At 39.7% G+C, this 18,710-nt stretch overlaps 2 protein-coding genes and 1 long non-coding RNA gene across 4 annotated transcripts in view; 1 reads left to right on the top strand and 2 right to left on the bottom strand.

Annotated features, from left to right (window-relative positions):
* Window positions 1-4,228, bottom strand: part of PTPRB (protein tyrosine phosphatase receptor type B) — a 67,687-nt gene extending 63,459 nt beyond the window's left edge. Inside the window, exons 1-2 of one of the 2 annotated variants that reach the window (XM_031589465.2) lie at window positions 3,788-4,227; window positions 2,172-2,564 (exon numbers count right to left, since the gene is read on the bottom strand). In XM_031589465.2, the coding sequence (XP_031445325.2) occupies window positions 2,172-2,564; window positions 3,788-3,842 (448 nt within the window). In that variant the 5' untranslated portion in view covers window positions 3,843-4,227. Of the gene's footprint in view, window positions 1-2,171; window positions 2,565-3,787 lie in introns of both variants that reach the window. The other variant, XM_090138679.1, reaches the window with a different exon arrangement.
* LOC149919504 (uncharacterized) lies at window positions 3,709-12,262 on the top strand. Its single transcript, XR_016465835.1, has 4 exons — window positions 3,709-3,810; window positions 4,261-4,330; window positions 11,924-12,020; window positions 12,135-12,262. It is a non-coding gene; the product is annotated as an uncharacterized LOC149919504 (long non-coding RNA).
* Window positions 4,574-18,710, bottom strand: part of PTPRR (protein tyrosine phosphatase receptor type R) — a 144,638-nt gene continuing 130,501 nt past the window's right edge. The window contains exons 11-14 of the mRNA XM_090138714.1: window positions 16,830-16,940; window positions 15,514-15,671; window positions 12,293-12,406; window positions 4,574-5,770 (exon numbers count right to left, since the gene is read on the bottom strand). Coding sequence (XP_089994840.1) covers window positions 5,677-5,770; window positions 12,293-12,406; window positions 15,514-15,671; window positions 16,830-16,940 — 477 coding nt within the window. The 3' untranslated portion in view covers window positions 4,574-5,676. The remainder of the gene's footprint in view (window positions 5,771-12,292; window positions 12,407-15,513; window positions 15,672-16,829; window positions 16,941-18,710) is intronic.

Here is an 18,710-nt window from a genome sequence, read left to right on the forward strand (position 1 = left end):
GCTTGGACTTTTATCTCCCTGTTTGAAATCATTCTTCAGTTAGTGAATAATTTTCAGTCTAAAGTTTTTTGCAGTTGTTGGGTTTGGAGCATGTTCTTTATCTGAGCTGATATTTGGGATTCAATTCAGTAAGTTACTCCATTGTGAAAATATCAATATTTTTTATCAATACTATGAAAAAAAATTATAATCAAATATGATATTAGTCAGGAGTAGAAAAATACACAGTCATTTCAGCTCCAAAGATTGCTTAGTTTTTACTATCTTATCTAAATATGGATTGAATATGTTATTTTAGGCTTATCCACTGCAGGGTTTGCTGAATTTAGACAGATGTGCTTAGAAGAGTAATTTTAAGAATTCAGCATTGAAATTTTTTGACATTTATCAAGATCAACGCTGTGGGCATGAGTTTTTTTTTTTCTTGCGATACTTTTTAATATTTCCATTTGAAAAAATGCATCTCTTTGCATTACTTCTACTCTTGAATGCTTGGAATTCTTTGTTAGGTATTGTGGATCACAAGGTATAATTTACTTCTCAGGTTCCATGAACTGTCAAAAAGGAGATAACTAATACAGTGAGACTCTTACAGAGAATCAACAGGCCTCTTTACCAGGAGAATTGTCTTGCTCAATACTCATTGGTCTTAAATTGTTCCTCCTTTAACGATGAGTAAGAAAAGGATTCAAGTTTACCTTAAATCTGTTAGGCAACACTTTATCCAACTATCAGCAGAAGTAACGCTGCCTAGGCACCTCACTTTAGCTTCTCACAATGTCTTTGAATAAGCAAGCTATTCTCACTCTACTCACAGGTACACAGAACTTCATACTGTTTTGCCTTCTATATCTTTAAAATATATAGGAAGGCTGGGAATGCATCTCAGCCAATTTTCCTGTCCTTGATTATGCAAGTTTTCCTTTCAGACTTACACTGAAGTGAGTGGTTCCGTTGCTGTGACTAGGTTCCTGCAAATGCTGATTGGCTGAAAAAAATTGGTACCCAGCCTTAGAAGGAATGGGAGGATCAGCTATCAATCATACCCCAACATTCTCGGGTTAGAAAGAACAAGGAATTCGTTTTAAATGTTCTGAAAACTTGGCCAGATGCAAAAGTATTGAATCATGAAACATTTTTAAAATCATGTAAATATAAGAATAAATAGTGTGTTTCCCACTAAAAGTCTTAACTGTGCAGGTTGTCTTCACTTACCACAAAGAGCAACTTCAAAGTGTGCAAGTAGAATACCAAAAGGATTGTTGCAAATGATTGACAACAGGATATCAGGGAAAACATTACTAAGTAGATTAAAACCTTTCTTTTTTCTTTTTGCTATAGATATGTAATATATGTAATGCAGGTGTATTAACACATCCAGAAGCATGTGCACAGGCCCATGCATGTCTAAGAGCCATGGCAAGAATTTCTAAGATTATATTCAGGATTTTGAATGCTCTCATAGATGTTCCATCCAAGGGTAGAGTGAATCTGCATAAACATACGAATGTGTAACTATATGGCTCAACTGATCATGCGTTCGGGGTAATCAGAGTAATAAATGTATTTTGATTTTCTGATACTTTCTTGTTCTTGACACATTGAATCTGGATTGTATGATAAAATGAATGAGGAGAAGGACTTGCACACATCCATATTTTAAAAACTACAAGGAATTATAATCTATATTTCTATTTACAAATAAAGAAGGAAATGACACAGGAATAGTGAGCTGAGCTTGTACGTAAGTATTCTGATCCATGGACTGTGAGTAGAGAAGGGGGGGACATCCTGATTGGAAAAAAAAGCAAATTTTCAGAAAGACAGCACTAATGTCAGCTTTCCTTTTAAGGTTCTTTTAACTCCTTTTTTTTTTTACTATGAAAAAATGTTTTAACGTTTGAGTAAGCATAGAAGAGACATTTTTGTTACTTAAACTTATCATAGAACTATAGATTCACAGAATGGCTTAGGTTGGAGGAGACCTTAAAGATCATCCTGTTCCAACTCCCCTTCTGTGAGTAGAGTTACCACCCCACCCACCAGATCATGCTGCCCAGGGCCCCATCCAACCTGGCTTTGAACACTTCCAGGAATATGGCATCCAGTGCTTTACTAAACTCCACCAAACTCACCAGCTTCCAAGATATCTTTTCAAAGGAATAGCTCACCTTGCTTTGAACACAGATTTACATAGACAGGTTTTCCCATCTCGCTGGCTTCAAGCTGCATCCATGTATGAAGGTATTTCTTACTCTGCTTGGCCATTACCTTCTGACCTTGCTTGGTAAGAAAGAGTGAGCTGTTGGCTACCTTCAGGAGCCCATCTTCCTCGTGGCAAGTCCATGTGACTGCCTGGGAGCAATTGATGATGATGCTGCGAGAGGACAGTGCGGAGCGTGTGGAGATGCTCAGGCACTGTCCAGATTTCACATGGAGGAGCCTGTCATCAGCCATCCATTGCCACTGCTGGTTGGGGCTGCTCATATTGCACCTTTCCATAATGACTCCTCTCCTTTCTGAAAGACACTGCTGTCTCTGGACATGGATGATCAGAAATGCTTCTGGAAGTGGAAAATTCCAGAAAATACAATTGATTATGCATGGTCATTTAACAAAAAGTAAATTCTTGATTATGATTTAAAATACTTTAGCAAATAAATCTCCCCTCCAACCTTCTACATGTTAAACTTTCCACGAACTTTCCATGTGTTGAGCCTATATGAAAGAACCCAAAATGCAAGCACTATTTCACAGTAATGCCAAGACACAAAAGCAAACGGTTGTGGCAAATGTTACCTTAACCTTCATTAGATACAAAAATGAAGAAAAATCTAAACTGGATATAAAAGAAATACAAGAATTTATAACTTAAGACACCCATTCTAAACACCCTACTTTCCCCTCTCGAAAACATACACTCATCTACAAGAGCTCTGTCTTTTTTTCAGTTTTATGGTATAATTTTCTGCCTGCAAATTGGTTTAGCATAACTCTTAGTGTTAGTGAAGAAAACACTAAGAAAAATGCCTCTCAGTACCCATGCCTTTATAGGAATGGAGGCTCCTTATGGATAGGAAGTGTGTCTCTTACAGGATTTATTCCAGTATCTGTAGCTGCTAGTTCTGTGACCACCTTAATTTGTATCAGCTCAACTCTTTGTTCTGCCATACATAAATACCGAAAGCAAACATTTAAATGAACACAACTATAACACATTTATCAAAAAACTCCAAAGTTACCAGGGCAAAAAAACTACACGTCATTGGAGCACAGATCTGGATATTTCAAATGCAGCCTCTCTGCCCCATCTTATTTATGTTTTTTTCTATTCTCAGTTACTTAAACATTTTATTAGTTACATTTTAATATTTACAACATTTTATTAATCACAGCTAAAACCAATGCGTATTTCGCTATGTTGAGGTTTTTCATTCCTCTGTTTTTACAGATCTGGGTAGTTTCCAACTAAGCATCACAGAAAACTCCTGTTTCTGGAAGTTATACAAAGCAGAAATAAAAATAGGAGTTTCCCCTTCGAAGAGATTGCTCCAAAGCTCATCTCCTGTATTGTCAAGCAGGAGATCTTAAAAACAAAAAGAGGTACATCCAGCATTTGAAAGAGAAACCTAAACAGAACTGGCTGCGTTGGCCCTGCCCCCCATTCCCCTTGTATGAGCTCAAGCAAAGAAGTGACACTGTTCTGAAAGTCCCCGGCTGCCTTGGAGGTCTCTGCTCAGTGGTGGAAAGACCGAACGGTGGAGGAGAGATGGGGAGAGACACTTACCTGAAAACATCAAGGCAAGACAGGTAAAAACCAGGACGTGAATTAAAGACTCCATTTTCCCTCTAGCAACTGCCCATGCTTCTCTTAAAAAAAACCACCTCAGATAAGCGAAGCGAAGGCTAGGAAGGAAACGTGCCTTCACAGGGGGAAAAAGTCAGTGACGAGCACTTCCTTCTATTCAATTGTTTTGGGGAATTTTACACCACTTTGTCGTTTCATATGATTCTTCACAGTTTACTAGCTGCTTTATTTTGGAAAAATGCAAACACACAAGGTGCTAAAAGAGATGGTTGAACCTCTTTAGGCTAAAAGTCCAAAGAAAAGGAATAATACTTTTGTGTAATTAGTTGCCTGTGAAATATTATGAGTCCTCAGGTGATCTGGGTAGTGCTGGATAAGTATTATCCAAGGAGCATGTACACATTTTTGTAACTATTTGTTATCAAGCAAAACCCTGATATTGATATTTCTAGCTCTACAAGTCCTAAAAAGCCAAGCAGAGATGGAGAGGAGAAGGAGGAGTGGAGGAGGCAGGTTTCTCAGGTATGTACTGGGTCTATATAGTTTCCTGTGAGGATCAGGTGCTGCTGATTGTGCCTTCACCAGGTGTTCCACTTTGCGGAATGTCAGTAGGATTTACTCTCCAGTGGTCTGAAGCCATGATGTATATAACCAAACTGTACCACGCTCTGCCTGTTCTGGAGGTACAAGAGTATGCGCCAAATTACTCTAAGCAGAAAAAAAATCCAGACTTCAGTAAATATTTTATATCAAGTTTAATTTATTAGCAGTATGAAGCAAAGTCAACATCACTGCATTAAAAACTCGTGATACCCTGTGAACAGACCTCCCAGTGTTGTAAGTCATAATGCCAACTTTGTTTTTCTCTGAAAAACAAATTCTTACTGAGCAGTAAGGAAACAGTCATAGCAGCATTTTCGTTCTTGTATAACCTGTCATGGAACAGTCCATATCACTAAAGGCATCTATCTCTTACTGAAAGAGACAGAGCAGATAAACAACGTAAGCAAAAAATTCCGTATTAATAAAAGACAGACAAATATTTAAAATCCTTACTATTTAATATATGCTACAAAGTTTCTTTTAAAACTTTAAAGTAAAATGACTTACACAATTTACAAATACACTGGATTCAGGTCTGTAGCAGAAGCATGTTCTAGGACAGTCAACAGTACAGGGTAAACACATACACACTGAATAACAGACATTGTGCTCTGCAGCTGCTCTGTAAGACCTACAGCAAATACACATTTAATAGTTAATAGTATGAAGAACATATATTTCCATATAAAATATTAACTGCTTTTGAATATTTTCAAAAACAAGACTTAAAATCTCATCTTCTTTTTCTTTTTTTAAATCCATTATTGAACACTTGCAATTTTAGCAGCAAGAATATTATGTGGCCAAGAAACAAGCTCACCACATAATCAGTAATAGCACTTTACAGTACAGTTGACAGTCCATTCACAAGACATTTTGCAAACGTTAAAGCATTTATACACTTGATAAACATTTCTTCAGTAGAAGTTTCTATGTCCAGTCGACTCCGGCAGTAGCACATACATACATTCCATACGGCAGATACCAGTATTACAGAATTAACCCACCTTTAGATATATATGTGAAATCCATGTGTAGTTTCAGTACAGTACCTTCTTTATAAATCATTTTTGGGAAGCTCACAATACATTCATATACAGTAAAGGTCCAGCAATCTTTATACTCTTGCCAAACTGTCCACAATCCTTTCAGAAGTTGGCTTCAAAGCCGCTCTTCCCACTGCAGTAAACTCCTTGAAGGAGCTGCTGGTAGGTAATGAAACAAATTACCTCAAGAGACAGACGTTCTGTTTTACCTCCTTGTCTTCACTGGACAGCTTCTGCAGAAAGTCGGCTTTCATACAGACTTAGTGCGTGGTGCACAAATTCATACTGTTCACTGGTCTGAACCATTCCACCTCTGAAAAGAAAAGGCAAAAGAATGAAACCTTATTTGTTACAAATGCAATGACTTCCACCCCCTGCCAGCTCCATGGCTAGGTAAGGACTTTTCTCAATGTTTAACCTAGAGTTTGCTTGAGCAAGAGGGAGATTTGCCTACCCAGAAGTACGTCCTTTATAACTTATGTCATCCAGCACACATATAGCATGAACTACTGGTGCTGATAATATCAGAGTAAGAACTAGAGAAGGAATCTGATGTTTTCATTGTTAAAACCTGTATTTCAAATTCAAGACGTTCATAGAGAATATTGCTCAGCCACTTTGGCATGGAGGGCCATATATATAGAATCTGCACTGCCACTGATGGAGCAAGGGGGTATTCAGAATCTGGCCTTTCATTTTTGTCCTTTAGTATAAATGTAACCTTCATTGACCCTCAGATTGCCTGTACAGAGAACAGCTCTTCCTGTCTTCTTTCTAACGCCTACAACGCATCCTGTCTGAACAGCAGTCACCTAGGAAATTTTACAGCAGTGACTCATTTCAACACCAGCAGTACAAAAGAGTTTAACCTGACCACAAAAAGGACTAGTTACAGTCAGATTGTAGTAGGTGCCTCCACTTAATACATTCAACTGCTAACAATTCCTTTTTTAGGTGGAACCATGAGGCTCTAGTCTTGCATGTCCAGTGCCAACAGCAGTAGGAAGGGGATGATGTCCTATAGGAAGTAGATGCAATACTTACTAAGAGCTATACTCAGTTCTGAAATTAAACTGAGCTTCATTCTGGAAGTACTAGGATCTTTCAGACCTCACTTTCATCAAGCAAAGGCTGCCAGGGTATTCAAAGCAATGTGACCATCTTTTTTTTTTACCACAGAGTGGCTGCCTACCTCTGTGGGATGAATTAGTAAATGGCCTTAGAAGGAAGGATGACATTAAGACATGTATTGTATTTGGCATAAGCTAAACCTTCACAAAAGCAATGAAATGCAGAGAGGGATTTAGCTCCAGAGTGATGTAAAAGCCAGGCACCTTACAGCAGAAGCTCAGACAATCTCCCACGTGATCACTTCAGAGGCAGTGGTAACAAAGGAGCTTACTGATATGGAACTGGGTGAAAAATGGTAACAACGCCTTGGTAAATATTGTCCATTAGTATCAGATAAGTTCATCTGCTACCATAAGGTCCTTTTATTTTCCTCAGTGCTACTGGATAGTGAAATGGTTGTAGCAGCAAAAACGATTAAGTTAATACCTACTTCTGTAGGAAAGTGACCAGCTGTCTCTACTCCTCCAGTGTGCTCAGACAACCGTAAAACCCTTTTTAGTGAGCTGCACGTCTATTGTGATATGTTGCTTTTAGGAATTAAATCACAAGTCTCCAAATGGTTCCATCCAGTGCAAAAAGCAGCAGCTTCTTTACTTTGCCAACAAAGACAGCCACAAATCCATAACTCTTGGCTGCCTGCTGCCTGCAGCCGCTCTCTCCTCTGTGCTCATCTTCAGCCTGGAGATCCAGCAAGAGTCTAAAGGTGACAGGAGGGCTTTGCTCTGGTCCTCTGCACTGCCTGGCCTCCTTCCTTCCTCCTCAGCCCACATGTCCCCTTCCCAGCCTGCTCTGTCCCTCTGCCAGCACTTTCAGGAGCGTGTTTCCCAACTCCAATCCACTGTGAGAAGGGGTGAAGGAAGGGAAAATGTTCAGGGACCAGCACGTGGCAGGAAGAGAAGGTTAAAACTGTCTTGGCTGCACTAAGCCATTTGTGGAGATGACCCCTGCATTTACCTCTGTTGAAATGAAGTAACACACAAAATCCCCTGGGCATACATAAGCCTATGTGGGGCTGAGCATTTGCTCCATGCTTGTAAGCAAAACTGAGCTGTTGTGGTGCTTCCAAATCCTGTGTGGGCATGGCATGCACATCCTTGCTGGCCAAGTCTTGCAGGTTCAGACAACTTGGCTTTGCCTGTCACCCGTGGGTCTCTTCCCTTTTTTCCTGTGAAGGGCTCATACTTAACATCAAGAAATGATCACCCTAAAACATCATTTGGTGCAAAATGCTGCATGAAGCAGTGTTTTTTTTTTTTTAGGCGGAAATCTGCTCTAGGAGAGAGTTTTCCTCTGTCATATTCCCTGTGCCCAGGACTCACAGCCGCAGCACCTCTGGGCCTGCAGCCCCTGTCCTCAGCAAACCCACACTGCCAGCTCTTCCACAAGCTGCCTCTGCTTCTCTGGGCTGGTGCTTGGAAGAAACAAACCCTGGTGTGCTGAGGACTCGGGCACCGCCATCATGTGTGCCTGGGCAACCATGACAGAGGGCAGGCTCTTGTTCACTACCCTCTGGCTTGCTGTGAGTGCAGCTGGATGCAGTCTGCTCCAGAATGAATGTGATGCAGAGTTTGGAATTTCTTTTTTTTTTTTTTTTAAAACCTGAGGTAATTAGTCAAAACACTTAAACAATGAATTGACGCACACTGGAAACTCTTTTCATCCTGTCTGAGGAGCCAAAAGCAAAATTATTGGACGTTATTCCAAGAATGTGCCTTTAAGGTTAAAGAATGTGCAAAGTTTCTCGATATCACAGCACGCCTTGAAGATGCTTCGCATCAAACATTTCCTGTTTCTGCTGCAAAACATAAAAAAAATGAACCGGGAAAAAAAAAAACAAAAAACTGAGCAGAGCGGAGGGTCTATCTTTCTATGAAGCCACTCAGATCATAGCTGTATCTTTATCCTGGGTCAAGTTTTTGAGTGGATGGAGCACTTCCTTATGTTAGCTCAGCACAGGCAGTTGCTGAGAGATCCTTTCACCCCTCAACAACCTCCGTAGTTATACTGAGCAGCTAAGAACACAACACCTGGACATTCTGGGAACAGCTCTCTGTCACCTCATTCTCTATTGGAATTCTATTTCAAACTCTATTTCTAGAAGGACTACACAGGCAGATAATTCATGCATTTTTTTCAGCACAGTTCTTTGCTGCTATCTGTAATTTATTGGGGTGCTCGTTTGGTTCTCACAGAGTGTAGAAGGCATTGGGAATGTTTTGGTAAATAGCTACTGGCATCATCTGCTCTACACTGAGAGTCCATCCAGCACAGGTCTATATTCTACTCTCCTATTGCTTGATTATCTTGGTAGAAATCAGGCCATGGGCCCACATGTCAGAAAGGTCACACAAGTGGATACCACCAAATGCATTCATTCCATCAGCAGGTCTGCATTTGAGTGGTGTAGTCCCAGGCATGAATGAACTTGGTTGAGAACCTCGTGGAGATGAGGTATCAGAGAAGAAAAGATTCAGTGCGCACATCAGGCAAGTTTCTAGCTGTCACATAGGCAGTTTTCTGTTTAACACTCTATTCTCTTTTGTGAGGGCAATCTGTACAAAGAATAAATTGCAGCCTGCTAATGCCCAGCATCATGAGGATGAGGACTTCATCTCTGTTCCTGCCCTGCTGCTTTGCTCATGTGGGCCATGCCAGTAACTGAAGTGTAACACAGTGATGGCCACAAACAGCTCTGATAGCTGAGTCTAGTGGGAGGTTGAGCTCATTTTGTCAGCTTCAAGCCACTTGTAGTGACCTTATCTTACATCCCACCTGCAGTAATCTCATATCAGGACTCTCAGGAGAAGCTGGTCTCATGGAGTTTTGTGTGTTACAGTGATACTTGGCCACTTGATGAACCTGTGGTCTGGTTGGGCTGGCAGTGGCTATTGTGGACTGAGGGGCTGCTAAGCTCTGCCTTAGCAAATCTTGCCATTAGCTAACTGCCAGGTGAGTGAGAGCCATCCTGCATTATGACCAACTGGAAAAGGGAAAGGAAAAAGAGCTTTTGGTGTAATAGAGTTTTGCCCGGAAAAATGGCATCACAAATTAAAACACAAAAAACATATTTTTTGTCTCAGGCAGTGCCTGGGAATATGAAAAACTGAGAAGTCTTCACCAAGATCTCTGCAGTCAATTCGTATTTTCTGAAATTTGAAAAAATATGGAAATGCACAAATCACTTATAACAAGCTTTGTGTCATTGAGACTGCTATGCTGAATGTTGTTTATATTTGGGTCAGATTTCTATTCTCTTTCCAAGTTTATCACAGCTACTAATACATATAAGAAAGTTCAGTGGCAAGATATACTTAACCAAACTGTGTTGTCAGTAATAATGCTGAAAATATGGAATATTATTTCTGTGGTTGAAATAATGACATAAAAACTGATGTAACAGAGAAGAATTTGCTTCCACTTCTTCACACTGTAGTGGAAGAGCAATGAGAAAAAGGCTATTTTATAGTAGAAATACTAAAACGAAAAAGAACACTATAAGCCTTTTAAAAATAAGATGAGTAGATAACCAGGATGGAGTTAGAAGTTTGGAGCTGATAATTTAAAACAGAGTAAGCATTTTTTTTTTCCCACTCATCTCTTCCATCCTCTCTGTTGCTGTGATTTTTAGGTCAGGAACTCCCCTTGGAGAATTTTACACTCCAAGTGGTTCATGTTGCCCTGTAAGGATCACATTACAACCTCCACTGTGATGAAGGCATGTGGGAGGATAAGGGCAGAGGAGGTGATGCATAAACACAGTCAGCTATATGGATTCTGGTCCTTCTGCAGATTGTGGCTCCAGTTCAGCATTTCAGAATGCTTCGGAACACAAAAATCCTTAACTATCCCTTTGACCTGAACTCTTTTTCAGCATTTGCACTCCTTATGGGTTGTTTCCATTTAAAGAAGAAAAGTATGTCAGAAGCAGGTACAGTCTTGCAAGGAGACTATATGACCTGGTACCTATGGCAGTCGTGAGACTTCTCTGTTCTTGGTGCAACCCTATTTGTTTACTTTATACGAAATCCTGTTTCCCTAAGCAGAATAAGAAAGAAAAGTACAACCAAACGAGCTGCTAGCACGGTACACAATACCCACATCCTCCTCTCCAACACAAATCTCTTTGGCCATGGTTTCACAAAACAAAGCATTCTGCAACAATGCTGGCTTGCAGTGCTCCTTCTCCCAAGCCCCACTCCCATGCTGCGAATTCAATCAGGGACTTGATCTGACTTCAGAAAATTCTGCAACATATGCCTTGCTGTTTTCTCAAACTGAGTAACTTTGCCAGCCTAATTCAAAAGGAGTTTCCAGCACAACGGAGGGAGTAGCAGCACCAGATTTGGCATACTCTGCTGTATGAAGAAGCTACATACACTCAGTTAGCCTTGATGTCCCTATCAGTTGGTGCTCAAAGACAATCTCTAGCCTCCAGATTGCCCTGTGTCTCCTGTGACCTAGTGGGGTGCTGCAGACAGCAGAAAGCTTCAGGAGGGAAAGAGAGGAGAGCCAAGAGTCCAGCAACTGCAGTTGCTATCTCAGGAGAATTTTATTCAATAGAGTCTCAGCCAGTTTTACCCAGAAACAATATTCCTTAATCAGGATCTAAATATGAAAGTTTGAATATTCAGCTAATGCTGTCATACCAGTCAGCAAAAGTGATGGCAGCCACTCCAGTCATGTAAAGCAGCATTCATCTGTGAAGTGGTTTTCACAGTCATTACTGAAGAGTAAACTAGGCTCAGCCTGGCTCCTGCCAAGTTTAGGACACAAGCTGTGAGGAGCAGATGGATTATAGTTCCTTTCCCCATTCTCTGGTATTTAGATGACATATACCCTTCAATAAGCTCTTTGTCCTTCAGAGAATGCCCCACATTGGTGGTAACTGACTGTTCAGTGTTAGAGCAGCTATAGGCTGGCTTTCAGTCAACAACTGGAATGTATAGTAGTCAGTTCACTGGTCATTCAATGCTCATTTCATCACTGAAACTACTACTAGGATGCATGCATCATCATGAAATAGATCAAAAACATCTGAAAAAAATGGAAAAATTACTCTTCCCCCGTCCCCTTCCCCTTTTTCTGTCTGGATAGGAAGGGAAGATGATGTGGATCTGCTAAGAATGACTAGAGCACAAACATCTGTACTAGCTGTGCCCCTTGCCATGCCAGAAGATAGGTTCATTCTCTAAGTGTCAGTAGTATAACCTCCTTGTACAAGAGAAAACAGCAGCAGGAACTCAAGTCCTGAAAAAGTTTGAGTATAAAAGTAAAGAACTCTGTATGCCTAGAAGGAGTAGAAGAGCCTTCACAAAAGCTTGTTGTGTTGGACTAGTTTAGCTCATGGTGGGATGCAGAAGAAAATTTCCTTACATCAGCAGAAGGAGAAGCAGGTCAGCTGGATCCACAAATCGAGCAGCTATCTGCAATCAGTAAGTCTTCCTCTGTGTGTGTTAGACATTCACTAATGTGAACATTTAATTTTGGTGCCCATCAGACTTTCTGAAGACCTTTACTCTTGTTTATCTCTTATCCTTTTGTAACAGGTTTCAGCTATAGCATCGGCCATAAGATGCTTTCTGCAAAGATGCAGAAGACATCCGCTGTTTGAGGTTAACCTACAAATGCAGGAGAATTGAACTCATCCAGTGTAATTTTAAATAAATGCATGTCATTTGACTGATGTATGGTTCTATGAACTCACCTGTCCACTCGTAGCTGGCAGACAATGCTCAATGCATCTACAACTCCTTCTTCCTTCAACTGCTGACAACCAATGGCAGTGGCGATAAAACACCCAGTTCTTCCTATACCAGCACTGAAAAGAGAGCAAATTTAATGAGTGGAGCAAATTGACTGAAGGAATTAATTGGAAAACACTACACAGACACGAAAACACTAAAAATATGATGTTAAATTGCTGTAACCAACAAATTCCTAGCAAGGAACCTCATTTTCATAGATAGACATGGAAGGGTGAGCTCTTCCAGCTGTCAAACTGTTGTGGGCAATTTGTGTTTACACACTTCCCATTTGCACACAAGTGTGTGGTTAGAAAAGCAATCTCCATTATCATCACAAAGTCCAAATATTCTCTAGCACAGTGCAGGCACTGAGAAGGGCAAAAAAAAAACACCTTAAAGGCATAAGTCAAAGGGACTCTACATTTGAAGTCCTCAAGGACAGAGGAGTTCTGCTCTTCCCCTAACCACAAGGGTAAAAGGACAAAGAACTATGCTGATGAAGTTAACATTCTCTCCTATGATTCTGCGAGACAGAAAAGGATTCGATACCGTAAGTTCAGGTTTTACTGATGCCTGCTTGGAAACAGCCATTACAGACATTATTTTTACTCCTTGAGCCCCCAGCACTTTTGAAAATCTCTTCCTTGACTAATGGCTTAAGGAACATGGAATTCGGTACAGCTCTTCCCTGCCATGCTGCATGTCAGGAAAACATGAGGAAAAAAGTTAAAACATGGATTTGGGTCCAGGTGTCCATGCCTGGCTTTAGAGGAAATAGCCAGTTGGTGCCTTGCTTTCTTCATCTCTGCAACAGGTATGAATGCTGCCTGACCCATGAGTATTGCAAGTGTTATTTAAATTAAAGCCAGGAAGAATGCACTGAGTGTCTTAGATGAAAGCTTGATACATATGAGTGCAAAGTGTTAGCAGACCCACACCCTTTTGCTACGCCTGAAACAAATCACAACCTACTCACCACAGAATGAAAGATAGGAGTTCTTTAGGGACGCAAGAGAGAACACATCCCTCTGGAACTGAGTATTCCCAAGACGACTCAGCAGTGAAATATGTGAGGATATCTAAGCCTACCATGAGGGGTTAATGAGAGTTAAATTTGGCAGTGTAAGAAAAGATCAAGTGAGCTGAGTTGACAGCCAGTCTTCTTGGGCATTGGTATCCATGAGATATACCAAAAAGGAGAATGACAGAGTTTATAAAGAGGGGTTTGTAGACATCTGTCTGATGCACAGAGCTAGTAAGTTTAAACAATTCAGATGTAAGTGAAATTGAATTGCAGGACAGATTGTTGGTGAATTTGGCTTCACTGACTAAATAGGGTTAAATTAGCTTCTAATTCTATTTCTTCTAATGGTTTTTAGAAAAAATCTTTTCTATCTAAAATAATCAAAATATATTTGCTCTCAAAGCCCCTTGTTGCCATTAAACTCAAATTTATTTTGATGTATTAGATACATATGCAAAGGACAGATTTTAAAGAATATTTGCATTGCTTATCACATGCTTTAAATGAATGACATGAAAGAGGAAGCTTATATATCTTTCCAGTTAATACCACTATAGAGACTGTCAAGACTGACTTAAAACTTTTTCCCTTTGGAAACCCTTTCATTTTTGGAGAATCAGATCTGCTGAATTTCAAGGAACAAAACAAATGTTTACTCCTTTTTCATGTGTTTGCAGACCAGGAACTGCTGCTTTGCTAAGATGATTAAAGTCCTCCTCATATCCCAAGTCCTGAATGGACTCATCAGTGAAGTCTGTAAGACAGCACCCTATGCTGATAGGCTACAAGAAGACACAGAGAAAAATTGATTTTTTTTTTTCCACTCATGTCATAATTCCAAGTTTTCAGAGATTATGAAAGCTCTTCTGCTTCAGATTAAGCATCATGCTTGAGCATGTCCTGTAATGATCCATTAGAAATAACTGAGAATTGTGCATTTGTATCTCAAGTCTGAGAAAGTGTGCACAGGCTCTGTAAGGTCTGGATGACCTCACTGGCAACTCAGAACAAAATGGAAGAAATGATGTGACAGGAGAATGTGGTATGAGAGGGTTTATCCATTTTATTGCCCATTGCGTAGTGAGTGTAGAGATAGTTGTGTTGTTACTGAACTATTAATTTTAATCAAGGACATAGATCTTCAATCAATTCCTGTTCATAATTATAGGCCTTGCTGTCACATGTCTCACACTGGAAAGACGCATTGTTCCTCTAAAGACATGACACCCTCAGTAGAAAAATGGGAACCTCATTGTCCATTCACGGATTTGTGCATTGTTTAGGAAAACTGCAATTCCCGATGAAAACAGCTGGATACAATTTAGGAAAATTCCTATTCATCACATTCTGGATTTGCAAAATAATGTTTAAATCTGGCTTCCATTTCTCAACTCCAAAATATAGACTTGAAAAGAAGTGGCTCAAGATGAAAAGCTCCGGTTTTGATGGACTTGTAGGAATAAATGGTACTATCCCAACTGTAAGAGATGTATCATATCTATGAGACAAAGGAAGTAAGGAAACACTGAATTCATTTTATTTTCTGTTTTGCTTCACCAATATTTTCCCACCAATATTAAAGTTTAGCCCTATTTCCTACTACTTATATTAGAACATAGGGCAATGAATTGACACAAAACAATAAAATGAAACGTCCTCAGAATGATTGCAAGGATACTGATTGCAAGCTGAGCTCATTATAATTTGTGTTAGTAACACTCTTCTCTTGAGAACCATCTGCCTTTGTGAAAATGTTCACAAGTTTTAGTACTGGTGTGTTTTGGTCTGCAAATTTGTACCCGATGTCTGTATCTTACATTTCATCCAGCCAGTCACAGGGCGTTGCATCTGACTTAGCTACATAATAATGTAACAAGATAAAAAAGAAAGCAAATCATGAACGTGAAACAGAAGCAAAATCATCTTTCCAGCTGGTCTTTCAAACACAGAATTAATTAGCAGAAATAGGGAATGGTTCAGAAAGGATTTGCTAGCAACAAGGGAGTTCTATCCAAAACTCAGAAAGGAACCAAAAAAGTCAATTAGCATGAAGAGGATCTGGTGAATTTTACTCTTCCCTAGATATGCTCTTTGTTTAGGAGGACTGTTTGATGTCATTTTCCATGTCAGTTCTTGAAGAAAAAGGCTGCAAATTACCTGCAGTGCACGACGATGGGCCCTCGGGCAGGTGCTTCCAGCCTGTCCTCCTCTACATCCAGCATCAGCTGCAGCAGTGGCTGGGCGCTGTCGGGGGTTTTGTGGTCAGGCCAGGATGTGTACCAGTAGTGTTTCACACTCCGAGACTGACTCCCTTGCTGGAAATAGCATCAAGGTTTTTTATGCATGCTTGTGGTTAGCAGTTCTTTTTATTTTCCTCAATGTTATGGTAAGAATGTCAAGAGAGATTTAACAATTTGCTTTTATTAGACTGATGGGATACAACTGAGGGGAACAGACATGCTTCCAGGGACACAATTGTAAGCAAGGTTTGTGCACTTGAAATCTTGGCTGTTTTTCCAGGTATGTAAGCCCTACTGAGACACTCTGATTATGGACTTGCTGACTGTGCTGTCAGTTGGAGTTGTCAGGGTCTGTCTTGGGTCAGCAGTAAGGCTGATTTGGGCTTCTGGTTCTCTCTACATTATCAATTTCTGCTACCTGTTAAGGATACTGTCATAAAAGTCTGATACCAAAATTACAAGAGTATTCAAGCTGAAGGTGCCAAAGAATTGCCCTTCTATATTGTCACCCAGTTTAGTCTCTCCAGCAGAGACTGTTGCTACTTCAACAAGCAAAGAAGGTAAATACAAGCTATAGTAACTTGTATGCTTCCAGCCTGGCAGTATGGCTTTGATCCACACCTGACAGTCAGAGCTGAAACAAATCTCCCCAAATTTCCCATGTTAAGCAAATCTCCCCAGGTCATCACTTATTTATTGTAAAGCTCTATCAGGAGGAGCTCGTGGTGGTGTCCCATAAGCATAATATGGGCAGTAACTTAGCATCATGGGAGCATCCACCTTATTTTGCGCAGTTAATGTTTAGTCAGAGCCATGAAACTATGAAGTTTTCCTTATGCACTCCTAATATTTTTAGTTTCTCAGATGGGCTATAGAGGCACCCTACATATAACACGGATAGCTTATTTTTTGGCTGATGCTGTGTTAGTTCTTTCATTAACTAAGATCCCTTTACTTCATCTTGGCAACACTAAAAGGGACTCAAAGCAAATTTAATTCAAGAGAGTGAAATCTGCATGTTTTTGAAGCCCTTTTTTTATTGTCAGAATGATACAAAGCAGCAATATGATGTGTTCCACAGCTTTGGTCTCAATTATACCTTGCAGCTGTGAGCTTCACAGCCCAGTTACTTCTCTTGTAAGAATTTATGCTCTTTGAAAAAACAGTTTTACTTTATTTAAAATTGAAAACATAACGCATTAGTAACAATGCTTCTCAGATGCAGATTTTTACCTTTATTGTGAGCTGACGGACAGTATAGTTCTCACATTCTTGCACACTGTTTACAAGGACTTCAACCTTCCCGTAGATTCCTCTTTTTTCTGGCCAATAGAGCACGCACTTCTGGAAAGCAAACATTGGTCTTGTCAAGAAACTAGATTCTGGAGCCACATTAATTTTTACACAGAATTTCTTTGCCTCAAAAGTACACATGAATTCAACCAAAGCGTGACTGATGGTAGAAGCATTCTTAAATAAGACATTGTGGGCTTCTTATTTAATGACCTAGGCCCGATTTTCAGGATCTGAGTTTTCAAATATGAATCTCTATCACTGAATGCTTACAACAGCTGTTTTTATTTTTAAAATCTCAGCGAGGTTCAATTGAAGGATCTATTTTATATATTCAAAAATTCAGGATGATTTTTTCCTGAAACCTGAAGATTTATTAAGTTTACTCTTTCTAAATGGGATTTTCTCCTGAGTAAGAGGTTTAGAATTTGTCCTGTCCTCACAAGGCTTTTTATCCTGTTTACTCTCCTGAGCCACGATAAAACAAAGCATGCAGATGTGCCCTAAGTGCTTACTGAATTCAGCCATACATGTTAAAGTGTTTTGCCTGAGATGTCTATCACATTATTATTATACATGGAACAGTCTTGTTACAGTTACACAAAATTAGACTGAGAATTCTTAATGACTCAGTAGTGTTGTATTATTTCAGCAATGAGTCTTCTGAAAAAATGATGAAATAGTATCTTCAGAGTGAACATTATTTTTCCCCTGCAATAGTTTATTTTCAGATCAACTGTAACTTCATATTCATTTCCACTGAAGTATGTCTATGCTTGAAAGCAAACATCCCTGTCATTTAAATACTTCCCTAAAAATAAATGCTCATTAACTCACAAGTATAAAGTGTCCGAGAGTCACATTTTTTTGAAACAATGCTCATTTGTTAGATTAAAACATAATGTCTAAAGAAAACATTCTCTTTAATGTTCGACACAGATTAAAAACAAACAAACAAACAAACAAAAACCAAATAAAAATCCAACAGTGAGAGAACAGACAGTCCCACAAGAACAGGAATCCCCAAAATGATTTGTTTGCATTTCCTCAAAAACACTTGCTGAAGGAACAGTAGCTTACAGTGCACAGCAAAATGATGCAATCTCTAATACAATTAATTGCCATAAAACACAGCTTCCAGTAAATTCTGCTAAAAATGAGCCAGAAACACATTCGATTGTGTTCAAAGTAAATGCCAGGCTTTACCTCCAGGTGTGATCTTTCAGCTGCTGCTGACCCCACCAGCTGATAGAACTGAATGCAAACATCCCTGCTGTATAAATACTTCTCTAAAAATAGATGCCCATTACCTTTAGAGTGCAAGGTGTGTGACAGCCACATTTTCTGAGATAAAGCTGGCCAATCTGGCTGGTTTCGTTCAAATCAGAGAGTTTCATTCAAATGGAGAGTTACTCGAACATCTTAAATTCGGTGTCTCCCCAAGGACACCAAGAATGGCAATAAAATACTCAGAAAACTGTATGAAAAAAAAGCATTCACCAGTTCCACAATCACCCCATGTGACACACAGCTATTATCATCCGCGAGATCTGCAATTCATGCCCCTCCCTGGGAGTGTAGTTTTCAGTGCTAATATGGGAAAAAGTCTAAATACACAATTGTACCCAGACAATCAACAATAGTTTGGTCAACCCCTGAGACTTCTTGATAAATGAAAGTATGCAATGCGTGCTACAAAGCCTTCAGGCTGTCCTAAAGTTTTTCTTGACTCTTTCCCAGAACTGTAATTGGCAACTTGTGCTGGGTGGACAATGAAACGGGACCGTCCATTAAAATAACTTTCATTTAACAGCCCATCTG

This window comes from Phasianus colchicus, chromosome 1 (assembly GCF_987193195.1).
Source record: "Phasianus colchicus chromosome 1, bPhaCol1.hap1.1, whole genome shotgun sequence".
In the NCBI taxonomy this organism is placed as follows: Eukaryota; Metazoa; Chordata; class Aves; order Galliformes; family Phasianidae; genus Phasianus; species Phasianus colchicus.